Consider the following 16,263-nt stretch of genomic DNA (forward strand, 5'->3'; position numbering starts at 1 on the left):
AGGTATTGTGGATGATACCAAAGAAATATGCCTCCAAGAAACTTACAAACCACTGTTTGCCAGTTGAACAACAAATTAAAGTATCTGGAGATATAATTTAACTAGGCACCCAAGACTAGATGATGGCAATATATTTTTGTGCTTAAAATTGCATTTTCTGAAAAGTTCCTGATTGTTTAGTGATAACAGTATTATTTTTGCTTTTAGCTTTCAGAGGAATCACAAGATAAGGAAGAAGAAACTGAAGAAGAAAATGAATTTCCATCTTTATCAAAATCGTTACCACCTGCATCAGATAGACAATTTCCAGATTTTTCTAATCTTGAAAAAACTGTCAGAAATGAAACTCGAAGGACCTATAGTACCTCGGGTGTGACAAATTCCCGAAGACAGTTCTCTGGACCTTCATATAATGTCTCTAGTGGCAGTGGTAGGAATACCAAAACTCCACGGAAGTTTCAATTATTTACTTCAAAAGCACCTAGCGGAGATCTCCTAGAGAAACATTCTGCACGCTTTACTAACAAGCAGCTGCCATTCACTCCTCGCACTTTAAAAACAGAAGCAAAATCTTTCCTTTCTCAATATCGATATTATACACCAGCTAAAAGAAAAAAGAGCACCCAGGATCAACTGATTGAGGCAGAAACCCAGACTGATTTAAGCAGGTATTAAACATATTAATAATAATGATTGATTAGCTTAGGATGTTACCAAATTAAGATACTAATCTTTTAATTTTTTTTTTTGATCAGGCATTTTTTAATAGCATAAGTGTTTAAACAGTCTTTTGGTTGGGTTGGGAATGATGGGATTAGAACTTGTATATACATCTTTGAAAACTCTTAATAATAAGTGTTAGGCTAAATGAGAAGAAATGTTTATAACCAGTTGACTGTTAACTACATCAGGTCCTTTATAAACATTAATTTTTTAGGCCAGGGGTGGGGAATCTGCAGCCTCAAGGCCACATGTGGCCTTCTAGGTTATTGAGTGCAGCCTTTTGACTGAGTCCAAGTTTTACAGAACAAATCTTTTTATTAAAGGGATTTGTTCTGTGAAGTTTACATTCAGAGGGCTGCCCTTGAGGACCTAGAGGGCCATATGTGGCTTCAAAGCCCCAGGTTCCTCACCTCTGGTTTAGACCATTGTTTCAGGTCTAACTAGATGCAGCAACAGAATCCATGCAGTGAAAAAAATGTATGTATTTTTTCCAAGACATCTCTGTGATATCATATTCATTCATTAGTTTTCAGTACAGTAAGATGGGATGATTAAAATAAAAAAGAGAGCTATTCAGATAATATTTTCTTTCCTTCGATGATTAGTCATTTTATTGACTTAATTTCCTTAATTTCTAACATACGAAGAAAAAAATCCTTCAGGTTACATTCATCAGTGAACTAAATTTTAACAGTTGTTTCCTAAGTGGTCTTGTGATTCAAGACAGTTATATACCTCTCCAGAAGTCACTCTGAGTGTTCTAGAGTTAGTATAGGATAGTGAGAAGAGCCCTGAATCTGAAGGCAGAAGACTTGGGTTCAAATCCTAGTTCTTCTAGGTACTGGCTAAGGGATTTGGGGGCAACTCACTCGTTCTCTGTACCTCTGTTTACTCATATGTAAAATGTGGGATTAAAAGCACAGGACCTCAAGGGGGGGTCCCATCCAGCTCAAAATAAAATAGTTGGAGTTTATACAATGAAGGAATCTAATTCTTTCTGTGTTTTCTTACAATTCCAATATAAAGTAGAGTGGTACCCCATTATGATACTGTTATGGAGAATAGGACTGTTACTTCACTTACAAGCTAACTGCTGACTACATATCATGCATTTTATCTTGTGCTTATTGTGTTTAAGGGAGTGAGATTGTTTTGATAAAGGGTATGTGAAGAAAAATGTTTCTGAATTCAAAAAAAGAACCTAAGAGCATAGATTTAGAACTGGAAGGGACCCCACAGGCAATATAAGTCCAACACTTTCATTTTACAGATGAAGAAAACGCCATTCAGAGAGGTTAAGTGACTTGCCCAGGGTTTCACGGGTAGTAAGTGACAAGTAGGATTTCACCACAGATCCTCTTTCTCCAAAGCCAGTGCTCCTTCTCCTGTGCCACACTGATTTTGCTTCTTCTGTTATGCTTACATATAATTTAGGGTTTTTTAAATAAAAATAATAAGAAATTTAGAAATTTTTTTACCTTTCTATTCAGTGCTCATCTTAAGCAGTACAAATAAATTTACTCTAAATGCATAGAAATTTCATTGATATTAAATAAATGAATTATGGAATTGATGCCAGGATGAGTCTGGAAGGATACAGATATCTTCGATTTATATAATGCTTTTAAGACTTACAAAATCTTTTCCTCTAACAACAATATTAGATAAGTAGTGCTTGTCTTATTAATCCTACTTTATAGATCAGAAGCAGGAGATAGAGAACGAAAAACTCTAGCTGTGCCTTTTCTGGAGTTTTTAATTTTTAGTAATGATGGGTCAATGATGAAATTCAAAATTGATAAAGCAAAAGCGCTCAAATTAAAAATCTCAAGTTCACCGGATTCCTATCCTGCCATCTGCAGTGATAAATCATGAGAAGTGAAATCTGACCCAAGTTCTGGCCAGAGGCATGTTTAAACCTCAGACTAGATATTGTCCCCTAATAACAGGTTGACTGTATTATTGAAAGTGACATATTTCATTTAAATATGTTGCCATACATGTCTTTATAGTTACATGTGCTATTTCTACACAAATTTTATCTTTATTGCAATTTTTATATTTTGACACTTCTAATATATTTTTTGAAATATTTCAGTTTTAAAACTCATTTTGTGTCAGCTGAGTTGAACAACATAGATTCAGAAGAAGTGATCATAAATGAGGTAAATACAAAAGATCTTTTTATTCTTATATTTTGGTTATAGGTACAGTGATGTGAACCTGCTAAAATGGAGACTGGAAAATGTAGAAAAACCTGTAATTTTAGTAGAACCTTAAAGATTGTGATGCATGTACCAGTGTACATGAAGCAAGTCTGCACTAATGTAGAAATCACCCATTGAGGAAATCACAGATTCACTCAAGTATTGACAAAGTGATGCATGCTTAAGTGTTTTATGTTATGGCCAAAATACTGAAGTATCTGCAAATAGATATTCCTGAGACTAGCCAGGTAGATGTTGTACAAGTTCAGATGATTATTTATAAGCTAATTGTAGCTAATTGTTTATAAGCTAATTTTCTCTGCATTTGGATTATAGAATGTGTGTGTCACAGATTATATTTTATTGATACTAGTGTTTAAAATTGTTAGAATGTTAGAAAGAACCAAGTAGAATTAACTTTATAAATTAGCTAAGAATTTTGCCCTTAAACCATCTATATCTCCATTGCTTTTATCAGAAAATCTGAGTTGAAAGGAACTCTTGAAGCCCTCTAGTCTAAACTATATCGAAACGAGAATCCCTGCTCCAACATCTCCAACAAGTGTTCAATTCAGTCTTTGCTTGCTCTAGGTAACAAGAACCCACCACTTCTAATAGCAGCCTAGTCTAATTTTGGATAGCTCTAATTGTGAGGAACTTTTTCCTTATATTGAGCTGATATCTGCCACTCTTCACCTTTCACCCATTGCTCCTAATTTTTGCCTCTGGGTCAAAATTGAACAAATCTAATCCCTGTTCCTAATCACATCCCTTAAAAATACATGAAAACAACTACCACATACAAATTACCCCTAAGTCTTTTATTCAGCTGGACATCCTCAGTTCCTTCACCTGATCCTCATATGGCATGACCCCCAAACTCTTCACATTATATTCCTCTTTGGCACACTCTATAACTTTTCAGTGCCTTCCTAAAAGTATGGTGCCTGAAACCAGACATAATCACAGATGTGGTCTGATCAGGAAAGATTACAACAGGACTGTTACCTCTATTATTTTGGATACTGTCCTTTTCTTAATACAACCTAAGATTGCATTAGTATTTTTTCTTCCCAGTTGGCATATAACCCTGTTGATATATATTGAGCTGGAAGTCATCTAAAACTCCCAAATCATTTTCACAGGAACTCTAATCTATCCATACTTTCCCATCTTGTACTTAATGAAATTGATTTTTTTTAACCCAAGTGTAGGACTTTACATTTATTTCTACTGTTTCATCATACTAGATTCAACCAAAAACTCAAACCTTTTGAATTTATTTTGGAACCTGATTTGGTCATCCAATGTGTTAGCTAACCTTTCAAGTTCATACTATCTGAAAAAATTGATAAATATTATCAAAACATTGATAAAAATTTTAAATATCACATAGCTAAGGATACATCCCTGAGGATGGAAGCACTCTACTAAAGATACCACTTCCTATATATGACAGTTGCACAATTAGCTGCTCTTTGGATTTGGCCATTCAACTAGTTGCAAATCCTTCTCCTTTTAAATAAGGTATACTTTCCTTGCAATATTCACTTCTGTTTTATGCATGAGCCCCACTCCACCTACTTTTGAGGAAAAACTTGCCTCTTTGAGGTAGGATCTCTAGTTCATTTTGATGCTTTGTGCATTTGGCTGTGGGTGCTTTCTTGAATTTAGGTACCTGTGAATTTCTGAGGATCTCTGTTTTTATCCTGTACTTTAGCTACTTTCTATGGAATCTAGCTGTATAGATATACACAGGCAGTTTTCTGCCTCCCTCTGCCTTTTAATATTTTTAAATAGTATTTTATTTTTTCCCGATTACATGTCAAGACAATTTTTAGCATTCATTTTTAGAAGATTTTGAGTTCCAAATTTTTCTCCCTCCTTTCTGTCTCCTCTTTTTAAAATGGTAGACAATTTGATATAGGTTATATTTTTGCCATTATGTAAAACCTATTTCCATATTAGTCACAGTTGTGAATGAAGAAAAAAGATCACAAGGGAAAAAAACTGAAAAAAATAAAGTAGGTGAAAAAAGTATGCTTTGATCTTCATTCAGAGTCCATTTCTTTATCTGGATGTGGATAATATTTTCCATCATCAATCCTTTGTACTTGTCTTGGATCATTGTGTAGCTGAGAATAGCTAAATCGTTCATAAATCATCACACAGTGTTGGTGATACTGTGTACATTGTTTTCCTGGTTCTGCTCATTTCACTTTGCATCAGTTTGTACAAGTCTTATATAAGGCTTGTTCAGCCATTCCCCAATTTGTGGGCATCCCTTCACTTTCCAATATTTTGCCATCACAAAAAGGGCTGCTATAAATATTTTTGCATATGTAGGTCCTTTCCCCTTTTTATGATCTCTTTGGGATACAGACCTAGTAATGGTATTATTGGATCAAAGGATATGCACAATTTGGTTGCCCTTTGGTCTGCCTTTTAATTTTAAAGCCCTTTTGATTAGATTTACAATATAAATACAATATAATATAATACAGTAAATACAGTATATACAATATAAATAAATATTTATATTTCCAGGGAAATATATATTTTAGTAGCCTTTATTAGGTGCTTGTTATCAGTGGCCTGTGTTTTAAACCAAGCTCCAAAAATCCAAATCTCATAGTTAACCAGTTAATCACTTTATGAATTTGCCTTTTCTTCTAAACAGTCTTATCTTTGTCAATTCAACAAATATTTATTAGTTACTTGCTGATTGCTAGATGCTAAAAGATAGATAAAATGAAGTCCCTGCCCTCAAGGAGCTTATATCCTACAAGAGGAAAACGATGTGTACACAGCTCAGTATATAAATATTTAATACAAGGTAAATGCAAATTTATTTTTAGGGAGAGAATACTAATAGCTTGAGGTTCAAGAAGGGTCTTCAGTGGGAGGTAGCTTATGAGCTGAGCCTTGAAAGTAATTAAAGATTTCAGAAGGTAGAGATAAGAAGGAAAAGCAAAAGGAAATATACTATATAGCCTATGCTTTAGGAGTATCAAGTGGACAGCTCTAATGGTCATGTGAATAGAGAGAAGAGATGGTCTAGGAAAGTACAGAAGTATGTTATGCCTGGAGTTTGCAAGGAGGAAACAGTGTATCCTTGACACCCTCAATTTCTAATGTAATCTTTGGCAGTACTTTCTAGGTTTCTTTTGACAGTGTAATTTGTGATCACACAAATCCCCAGAAGTGGGTAGAAGTCATTAAGTTCTGGGTAATTGTTTGTCATGTTCTATGTATTTATGTTTTATTAAAGGACTTTCTACTACCACTCTAAGTTTTTCATATTTTTCCTATCTTGTATATAATATATCTTGTATAAAATAGCCGACTACTTTAAAAATCAAACTTATTGTTTGAAAAAATTGACCAACTCATTAAATGAACTCTGAATTGAGACCATCCAACTACTCCCTTCTACTCACTTGGTAACCTAAGACACAGAGAATTAACTGTATCGTGTCTTCATTTCTTCTGGTGTTTGCCTGAAAGGAGTAGAGGCACAAAGGGCCATTTTCCTTCAATGAGATGGTACACTTACTAGCTAAGAGAAAGCACCAATATAATTGAATTGTAATAATGACTGTGTCTACCCCTTCCCTCCCCCTGCTTTACAGTAGCACTGTTGTGATTTATTCTGGAGTTCTGTGGCTCCAAGTTAGTAGCAGAAGAAAAGCTAAAGAGTATAACAAACCAGTACTAATGTTCTAAATTCCTGTTTCAGAGTACACATCTCTGCGTAACATAAGGTGAACTATTCTTATAACCAACCTGGTCCCAAAGGTTTTCTGGGTTTGGGGAACAGATCAGTCCTTTCAAGTTCAAACCTGATCCTAGCCCAGTTTGGGACCCTTTCTTAATATTAAAATGTTATCTGACCTTTTAGGTTGTACAATAAGAGAAAACATTATTGTATCTTAACTGTATAATTAAAATGATTAATATCAATCTTAATTTGTTGGAAGATAGAATTATCTTATCAATGACCTTTACCCATTGCCAATTTCTATTTGTCTTCCTTGACTTTTGTGATTTTTAATGAATTTTTTGGTTATAAATCATTAAAACATTAAAGATTTATTCTTTTATTACAGCCCAAGATATCCAGTTGTGAAATGAAGGAAAAAATTATTTCTTCCCTGAGCTCCCCGAATAACTTAGGCCGGGAGAAAGTTAAAGAAGATGTTCTTCACTATCCATTATCAAGGTAAAGTTTTCAGAATAATTTCCATTTTCTACTTCTTCATATTTTATTTTCTCTTGAGCTTTAAGACTTATTAAATATTGTCACCATGTCCTTATGAATTCCCCTGTTTAGAGCACTTTCTGACACAGTAAAATTTTGTTTTAACGAAACTGGCTGTTTTATAAAAATTAAATGACCAGTAAAAATTTAATTGATGATTATGAGCTTTATGTAAATGAGATATTTTATTGCATTTTGTATAGCCTGATTCACTAATGAAGGAAAAATTCAGTTCAGCAAATGTTTGTAAGCACCTCCCAGGAGCAAAACACTGTCTTCAAATAAACAGGACATTAGCACATCCCATTATTAAGGATAGGACAGGGATTGGACCAGAAACCCTCAGATGGGGAAGTTTCACCTGCCAGTGCAGACCGGCTCCTTCCCTCCAATTTATAGTCACGGAGAGGTGCCTAAAGCCCTAAGACTAAGAGGCCTGTACACAGATGACATTGTGAACGTATGTTAGAGGCAGCACTTAAACTCGGGCCCTGTGCCCGAGTGGTCCTGGCTCGTGGTCCACTGTGCCATACCACCTCTCGTTCAGTGTTTATTCCAATAGACTATTGTCAATAACATTTTAGAGTCAACTACCAATTTTCAATTTCCTAAGATACCCATCTATGAAACAGGTCATCTAAACACAATTTGTAAAAGTGGAATTCTCCATATGTGACAAACTCCCCATTTGAGAAGTCATATTTATGGTTCCAAATGTAGTACGTGCCTGACTCTTTCCCTATGGATTATGATGACATGTTGTTAGTGTACTCTCTCTGCTTTTAACATTTAATAGGTTTAAATTTGTCATATATTTCTGTGTTATCCTTAGTCACAGCAGCTAAATGAAAAGCAAGTCAGAGGCTACAGTCAAGGGAAGAAAATTACCTGTACCTTTTATGGCTCCCTTTCAAAATATTGTGATAGATTTTTTTTTCTTTAAATGCAAAGACAACTCTTGCTCTCATCTATCATGGAATATAGGTGACCCAGGGTTCTCAAAGACAGTCCTAATAGAGTACAAGTTCCAGCAGGGCACACTAAGCTGGAAAGTCTTCAGGTATCCATCCAATAACTGTACAGCTGTCCATAAATTTTCACCAGAAGGTTGACTACCAGGTGGGGATGAGAAAGTTTTCACATCAGTTAGAAAAGTGTGAAGCTTCAAATGGTGTGTTCAGAGCAATGGGAATATATCATACCCCCTTGATTTCCCAGGTTCATGACCATGCAGTATTCACAGAATTCTATATTCAGATAATCAATAATCACTTATTAAGTATTATGCCAGGCACTTTACTCGGTGCTGGGAATAAAAAGACAAAACCAAAATAGTACCCACCCTCAAGAAACTTACACTCTGATAGGTGAAACAGTGTACACATGTAAGTAAATACATAATACATATGATATAAATGCACATTTATATCATAAATACAAGGCAGTTTTGATGGGGAGATGTACTACCAGATGGGGGAGGAAGGATAAGGAAAGGCTTCACAAAGTGGGGGGGGGGGGGGCGGTGTGCTTAATCTGAGCTTTTGAAGGAAATAGTTTTTCTAAGTATTTCTAAGAGTTGGAAGTGAAGAAAGAGTTTATTTTAGGCATGGGATACAGTCAATGCAAGGGCATGATGACTAGGCACATTTTTCTATGAATGGAGGGGAAGTTTTGTATTCTACATCTATTTAATCCAAAATTTAAAAAGTGAAATATTAATTTGTATATGTTTTTAGAAAGTATGAAAATTAGATAATACTGACACAGTTCAATAATCTTAACATTTACCAGAATGATCAGCTAAAACCTCAGAAGATTCTGAGTTTTTCTACCCTCTTCTGCTCACTTGTTAGCCCAAGACTATTAGGAAGATTGGTTGTATCACGGCTTCATTTCTTCTTGTATTACCCTGAGAGAAGTAAAAGAACGAAACAGTACAAGAAAAGACAGTATCTTTTGTAGCGTCTAGCACAGTAATAAGACACGTCAATGATCACTAAATACATACTAAATTAAGGAAATTTTCATACTTATCATTTGTAAAGAGAATTTTGTTTGTTTAAATACCTTCAATTTTTTTTGCATCTGTAGAGAATCCATTCCATGTTACCTGCAGTGTACTCCAGTGAAAAAAATCCAGTCTGAGTATGTCCTTTTTATCCCATTATTTTATAAGAGAAAAACTGTCTTTAAATTACCTAATCATAATATGAATAATATTGTAACTATTGAACATTAGGTAAAGATTAAAAATTAAGTTCATTTACAAATGAACTTAAGTCATCCAGCCCAGAACTCATGCCAAATGCAAGAAAAATATCCAAAATATTATTCTGAAATAATTGCCTATTTCCTAACTTTTTCCAAAAGCTGAATTTCTGTTGTTGAAGAATTTAGTATTGGTTTCCCATCTGTAACCATAATCCTTGGTTTTGTGATTTCAGTCCTTCTCTGAAGAAACAAAGCATTCTTCCTGAACAGAAGTTACACTGCTTTTGTATATTGTAATGAGGAAGAGCTATAGAGAAATATATAGTGTGCTTGAGTTCTGTTAAGTGTAAATGAAAAATATTTGTTATAAGAAAAAGCCACCAGGATGAGGGGAGGGGGAAGAAGGAAGAGATAAAGGAGAAGTCAAGGGTTAAAAAAACATTTCAACAAAAATAAATTTTTAATGTAAATGAAGATTCCCAACAACTTTTTTCAAATCAGTAGCTTTTTATAGATGTTGTTTTGTTTTAATTAAGAACTCCACTTTTATCAAGAAAAAAATCAGATCTGTATAGTCTTATTCGCATCAAACTTTGCTAACTAAAATTTAGTCATTTTTTTCTGCCTTGCTTTACTTTCTGTAAAACTAATATGTTAATATCTCACAAAGTAGGGCCACTTGTCAATTCATTCATTCAGATAAGGTGATGAGGTACTTTCAAGTAGTTGAATGACATCAAAGTATATAATTTAAAATAATATCTGGTGATTTTATGAACCATAAGTTATCATTTGTGTTTCTATTTTATAGCAAGAGTTGCTTCTTAACAATATCTTCTTATACTTGGTCTAGTGGAAGAAGCACTGACCTGGGAATCAGGAGACAAAAGGATTTAAATCCTGGTCACTATGTAACCTGGGAAAATCACTTTATATCAATCAGTAAACAGTTAATAAGCCCCTCCCGTGGGCCAGTTACTATGCAACAAGAGGCAAATGACAGTACCCACAAACTACTGGGGGAGACAGCCTGCAAACAAATGTATATACAGACAAGCTATGTATAAACTGAATAGGAAATAACTAAGAGATGGAAGGCACCGGAATTAAGAGGGATTTGGGAAGGCTTCCTGTAGGAAATGAGGTTTTAGTGGGAATTTAAAGGAACTCAGAGAGGTCAGTAGTTGGAGCAAAGGAGGGAGAGTGTTCCAGGCATGGGGGACAGTCAGAGAGAATGCCTGGAACCAAGAGAGGGGAGTGTCTTACTCATGGATTGTTGGAGAGTAAGGTGTAAGAAGACTGGAGAGGTAGGAGGGGGCCAGGTTATGAAGGGCTTTGAATGTCAAAAGAGCATTCTGTTTTTGCTTCTGGAGGCAATAGGGAGCCACTGCAGTGTATTGAGTGTGTATGTTGGGAGTGTTGGGGATTTGATGTGGTCGGACCTGCTCTTTAGGAGGATTACTTTGGTGGCTGAATGGAGGATAAATTGGAGTGGTGAGAGACTTGAGGCAGGCAGACCCACCATTAGACTAATGCAGTAATCCTGGAGTAGTGACAGCGTCAGGAGAAAAGGGGGCGTAGTTGAGAGATGTTGCAGAGGTGAAAGTTTACAGAAGTTTCCATTTCCTCGTGTGTAAAATGAAGAGATTAGATTAAACAATATCTGAAGTCACTTCCAACTCCTGACATTTTGTGGATGTACTTCTTCAGTGGTGAGTTTAATTGGTATCTTAATTAAAGTCACATGTTTGCCATAATTTTTTTTGTAATTTCTCCATTCGGGGCATTGATAGTTTACACAATACTTTCCTCACAACAGCCACGTGAGATAGATAGTACAAGAGTCATAACTCATTTTACTGGTGAGGAAACCAAGGATCAGAGACTTTGGGTGAATTGCCCAGGCCATGCTCATAACTGTTAGAACTCAGCTAGGTTTTTATCATTTTTGGTCTAGTGCATTTATTCTGATATTCTACGCTGCCTCTTGTCAAACTACAAATATGTAATACCCTGATGTATTTATTTATACAACTCTCCTTGTTGTTAATCTCTCCCATGTGTATTTTATCCCACTTTTAAAACAAGAAAGGGAATCCAAGGAAAAAGGAGAATTATCTCCCCTATTTATGTATTTCATTTTTCCTTGTACTTTCGTACTAAATGCCACAAATCATTCCTTGTATATAGGTATTGGACATACTCAGAAGCCAGAATAATTTTTGAGAACTGATTAAAGGCCTTCACACCAAAGAGATCAAATGATAATTTCCCAGAATATATGTTGAATTCCTGGACCCAACTTGTACAAGCAATGCCGTTCCATCCTGTTTCCTTCTGTCATCCTCACTTTCTTATCTTCAGTCTCTCCTTAACTACTGGGTCCTTTCCTACTGCCTACAAATGTCTGTACCCATCTCTCCCCAGAGCTGAAAAAAACAAAAACCCTCATTTGACCTTTCCATCCCCTCTAACACATTGTCTATCTCTTCTACCTTTTGTGGCTAAACTCTTTGAGAAGGTTTTCTACAATAGGTGCCTTCACTTATCTTAATCTCTTCTCAACCGCCTACAATCCAACTTCCAATCTCATCATTCCACTGAAACTCCCTTTTCAAAGTCATCAATGATCTCCTGATTGTCAAATCCAATAGCATTTTCTTAACTCTAACTCTCAGTCTTCTTGACCACTCTGCAGTCTTCAGTACTGTTAATCACTCTCTCCTTCTTAATGCTCTTTTTTTCTTTTTTCTTTTGGTTTTTTTTTTCAGTCATTAATTTATTCATCACATATTTGGTCAGTGTCGGGTATATGCAAAACACTGTATTGGACAGATTGGTATAGTGGGGAAAAAATTATACTCAGGAGTTATTAGAGACTTGACTTGTAATTTTCTTTATTTAGCATTTTATTTTTTTATTTTGTATTTTATTTTTCCCCAGTTACATGTTAAAACAATTTTAACATTCATTTTTAAAACTTTGAGTTCCAAATTCTCTCCCTTCCTCCTCCCTCCCCCCGCCCCCACACATTGAGAAGGCAAGCAATTCCGTATAGGTTATAAATGTGTAGTCATGCAAAACTTCCGTAACAGTCATGTTGTGAAAGACTAACTGTATTTCCCTCCATCCTAATACCCCTCCTGTTTATTCTACTCTCTCTCTTCTTTCACCTTGTCCCTCAAAAGTATTTTGCTTTTAACTGCCCCCTCTCCCAATCTGCCCTCTCTTTTATCACCTCACCTTCTCTCATCCCCTTATCCTGTAGGGTAAGATAGATTTCTATACCCAATTGAGTGTTTATGTTATTCCCTCTTTGAGCCAGTTCTGATGAGAATAAGGTTCACTCACTCTCCCTCACCTGCACTCTTTTCCCCTCCATTGTAAAAGCTTTTTCTTGCCTCTTATGTGAGATAATTTACCCCATTCTACCTCTCTTTTTCTTTTTCTCCCAGTATATTCCTCTCTCTCACCCTTTAATTTTGTTTTTCATATATCATCCCTTCATATTCAACTCACACCTGTTCCCTCTGTCTATATGTACTCCTTCTAACTACCCTAATAATGAGAAAGGTCTTGTGAGTTACAAATATCATCTTTCCATGTAAGAATATGAACAGTTTAACTTTAGTAAGTCCCTTTTGATTTCTCTTTCCTGTTTCCCTTTTCATGCTTCTCTTCAGTCTTATATTTGAAAGTCAGATTTTCTGTTTAGCTCTTATCTTTTCTCAAGAGTGCTTGGAATTCCTCTATCTTGTTGAATGTCTGTTTTTTCCCCTCATGGATTATACTCAGTTTTTGTCTATTTTTTCCCCTCATGGATTATACTCAGTTTTGCTGGGTAGGTGATTCTTGGTTGTAATCCTAGCTCCTTTGCCCTCTGGAGAATCACATTCCAAGCCTTCCAGTCCTTTAATGTAGAAGCTGCTGAATCTCCTGATTGTGGCTCCACAATACTTGAATTGTTTCTGTCTACTTGTAATATTTTCTCCTTGATCTGGGAACTCTGAAATTTGGCTGTAATATTCCTAGCAGTTTTCATTTGGGGATCTCATTCAGGTGGTGATTGGTGGATTTTTTTGAATTTCTATTTTACCCTCTGGTTCTAGAATATCAGGGCAGTTTTCCTTGATAATTTCTTAAAAGATGATGTCTAGGCTCTTTTTTTGATCGTGTCTTTCCAGTAGTCAGTAATTTTTAAATTATCTCTCCTGGATCTATTTTTCAGGTCAGTTGGTTTTCCAGTGAGATATTTCACATTGTCTGCTATTTTTTCATTCTTTTGATTTTGTTTTATAGCATCTTGATTTCTCATAAAGTCAGTAGCTTCCATTTACCCTATTCTAATTTTTAAGGAATTATCTTCTTCTGTGAGCTTTGGGACCTCCTTTTCCATTTGGCCAATTCTGCTTTAATTTTAAGGCATCCTTCTCCTCATTGGCTTTTTGGACCTCTTTTGCCACTTGGCCTAGTCTGTTTTTTAAGGTGTTATTTTCTTCAGTATTTTTGGGGTCTCCTTTACCAAGCTGTTGAATCGTTTTGCATTATTTCCTTGCATCACTCTCTTCTCTTTTCCCAATTTTTCCTCTACCTCTCTTCCTTGCTTTTCCAAAGCTTTTTTGAGCTCTTCCATGGCCTGAGACCAATTCACACTTTTCTTGGAGGCTTCGGGTGTAGGAACTTTGACTTGGTTGTCTTCTGAGAGTGTGTTTTGATTTTCCTTGTCACCAAAGTAAGTTTCTATAGTCAGTTTTTTTTCTGTGGTTTGCTCATTTTCCTGGCCTGTTACTTGACTTTTTAACTCTTTGATGAAGTAGAGCTCTGCTTCCAGGGTAGAGGGTGAATTGTCCCAAGCTTCTAGGTTTTTGTGCAGCTGTGCTCAGAGATAGTTCTAGGGACCTGTAGTTTTCAGTTCTTCCAAGGCAGTATGATCTAAGGAGAGGTGTTTTCTACTCTCCCTGGAACTATGAGGAGGGTCCCCCCTCCACTGCTTCTGCAAGCTCTGCTATGCTGGTGCTCCTTCTCGCCCTGGGACTGCCACCCAGGACTGTGACCCAGATCCCAGTGTGGGCAAAGCAACAGAGTCCTGCCTCAGTGCCAGCAGAGACCCCTGTAATCTCCTTCTGACCAGTTGTTCAACCCACTTACTGCCTGTAGGCTGAGAGCTCTGGAAGTGCTGATGCTCCTGATTCAGTCACTCCCAAGGCCTGCTCCTGGTTTGCTAGGACTGGGGCCGTGCTGGTGCAGCCTGGGTTAGACTCCTCACCCAAGTGCAAGAGACCTTTCCTGTTGACCTTCTAAGTTGTCTTTGGTGTCTAGGGGCTGAGAAGTCTGAAAACGGCTGCTGCGGCCAATGATTCAGTCACCCTGAGGCCTGCTCCCAGTTTGCTGGGATCCAGTCTGTGCTGGCACACTCCTCTCACCCTGGTACAACAGACCTTTCCTGTTGACCTCACAAGTTGTCTTGGGCTAGAAATTTGTTTCACTCTGCCTTTTTGTAGGTTCTGCTGCTCTTGAAATTTTTTTAGAGTCCTTTTTAAAGGTATTTGGAAAGGTTTGGGGGAGAGCTCAGGCGAGTCCCTGCCTTTACCGTGCCTTCTTGGCTCTGCCTCTGACACTCTTTTTTTCTAAGCTTTCAGACACCAGTCTCTCCTGGTTCTCCTCCTATCTATCAGACCTCTTCTCTGAATCCTTTGCTGGATCCTTATCCTTACACCTACTAATGTTTGGTGTCCCACAGGGCTCTGTCCTGGGCTCCTTTTCTCTTCCTTGTCTATTCTACTTCAAATGATGATCTCATCAGCTCCTGCAGATTTAATTATTATCTCTATGCTGATGATTCTCAGATCTACTTGTTCTGCCCTAACCTCTCTGCTGTTCTCCAGTCTCACATCTCCAACTACCTTTCAGACATCTCAAATTGAATGTCAAGCAGACATCTTAAACTTAGCATATCCAAACTGAACTCATCATCTTTACCCCAAATCCTCCATCCTCCAAAACTTCCCTGTTATTCTCAAGAGCACTGTCATCCTCCCAGTCCCCCAGACTCACAATCCAGGTATAATCTTTGACTCCTCACTATCATTCCTTGCTATCTTTCATCCCCTCATATCCAATTGGTTGCCAAAGCCTGTTGATTTCATCTTTGCAGTACTTCTCAAATATACTCCCTTTTCTCCTCTGATACTTATAAAACTCTGAAGCAGGCCTTCATTGCCAAATGCTTAGACTATTGAAATAGTGTACTGGTGGGTCTGCCTGCCTCAAGCCTCCACTCCAGTCTTTCCTCCATTCAGCCATCAAAGTCATTTTCCTACAGCACAGATCTCGCCATGCTACTCCCCTACTCAATAAATTTCAATGGCTCTATATGGCCTCCAGTATCAAATGTAAAATCCTCTGTTTGGAATTCATATTCCTTCATAACCTAGCCTGCTCCTACCTTTCCAGTTATACCTTACCTCCCCACCATATACTTTCAGTATAGTGACATTGCCCTCGTGGCTCGGCTCTAGGCATTTTCTCTAACTGTCCTCTGTTCCTGGAATGCTCTCCCGCCTCAACATTGCTTACTGGGTTCAAGTCCCAACTAAAATCCCACCTTCTACTACAAGAAGCCTTTCCCAACGCCTATTAATTATTTCCTATTTTTCCTGTATATAGCTTGTTTATTAATATTTGTTTGCTGGTTGTCTCCCCCATTAGACTGTGAGCTCCTTGAGGGCAGAGACTGTCTTTTTCCTCTTTGTATCCCCAACACTTAGCACAGTTCCTGGTACATAGTAGGTGCTTAATAAATGCTTGGTGATCAATTTCAAGCAAAAAGGAAAGAAATATAAATCATAGAATCAAAAATCT

General features: G+C 36.8%; 1 protein-coding gene across 2 annotated transcripts in view; it reads left to right on the forward strand.

The window, feature by feature from the left end:
- SPATA7 (spermatogenesis associated 7) overlaps nt 1-16,263 on the forward strand; it is a 66,214-nt gene that overhangs the window by 45,763 nt on the left and 4,188 nt on the right. Inside the window, exons 6-9 of one of the 2 annotated variants that reach the window (XM_036737251.1) lie at nt 208-668; nt 2,822-2,888; nt 7,040-7,152; nt 9,283-9,336. In XM_036737251.1, coding sequence (XP_036593146.1) covers nt 208-668; nt 2,822-2,888; nt 7,040-7,152; nt 9,283-9,336 — 695 coding nt within the window. The remainder of the gene's footprint in view (nt 1-207; nt 669-2,821; nt 2,889-7,039; nt 7,153-9,282; nt 9,337-16,263) is intronic. The other variant, XM_036737253.1, reaches the window with a different exon arrangement.

This window comes from Trichosurus vulpecula, chromosome 8 (genome assembly GCF_011100635.1).
Source record: "Trichosurus vulpecula isolate mTriVul1 chromosome 8, mTriVul1.pri, whole genome shotgun sequence".
NCBI lineage: Eukaryota > Metazoa > Chordata > Mammalia > Diprotodontia > Phalangeridae > Trichosurus > Trichosurus vulpecula.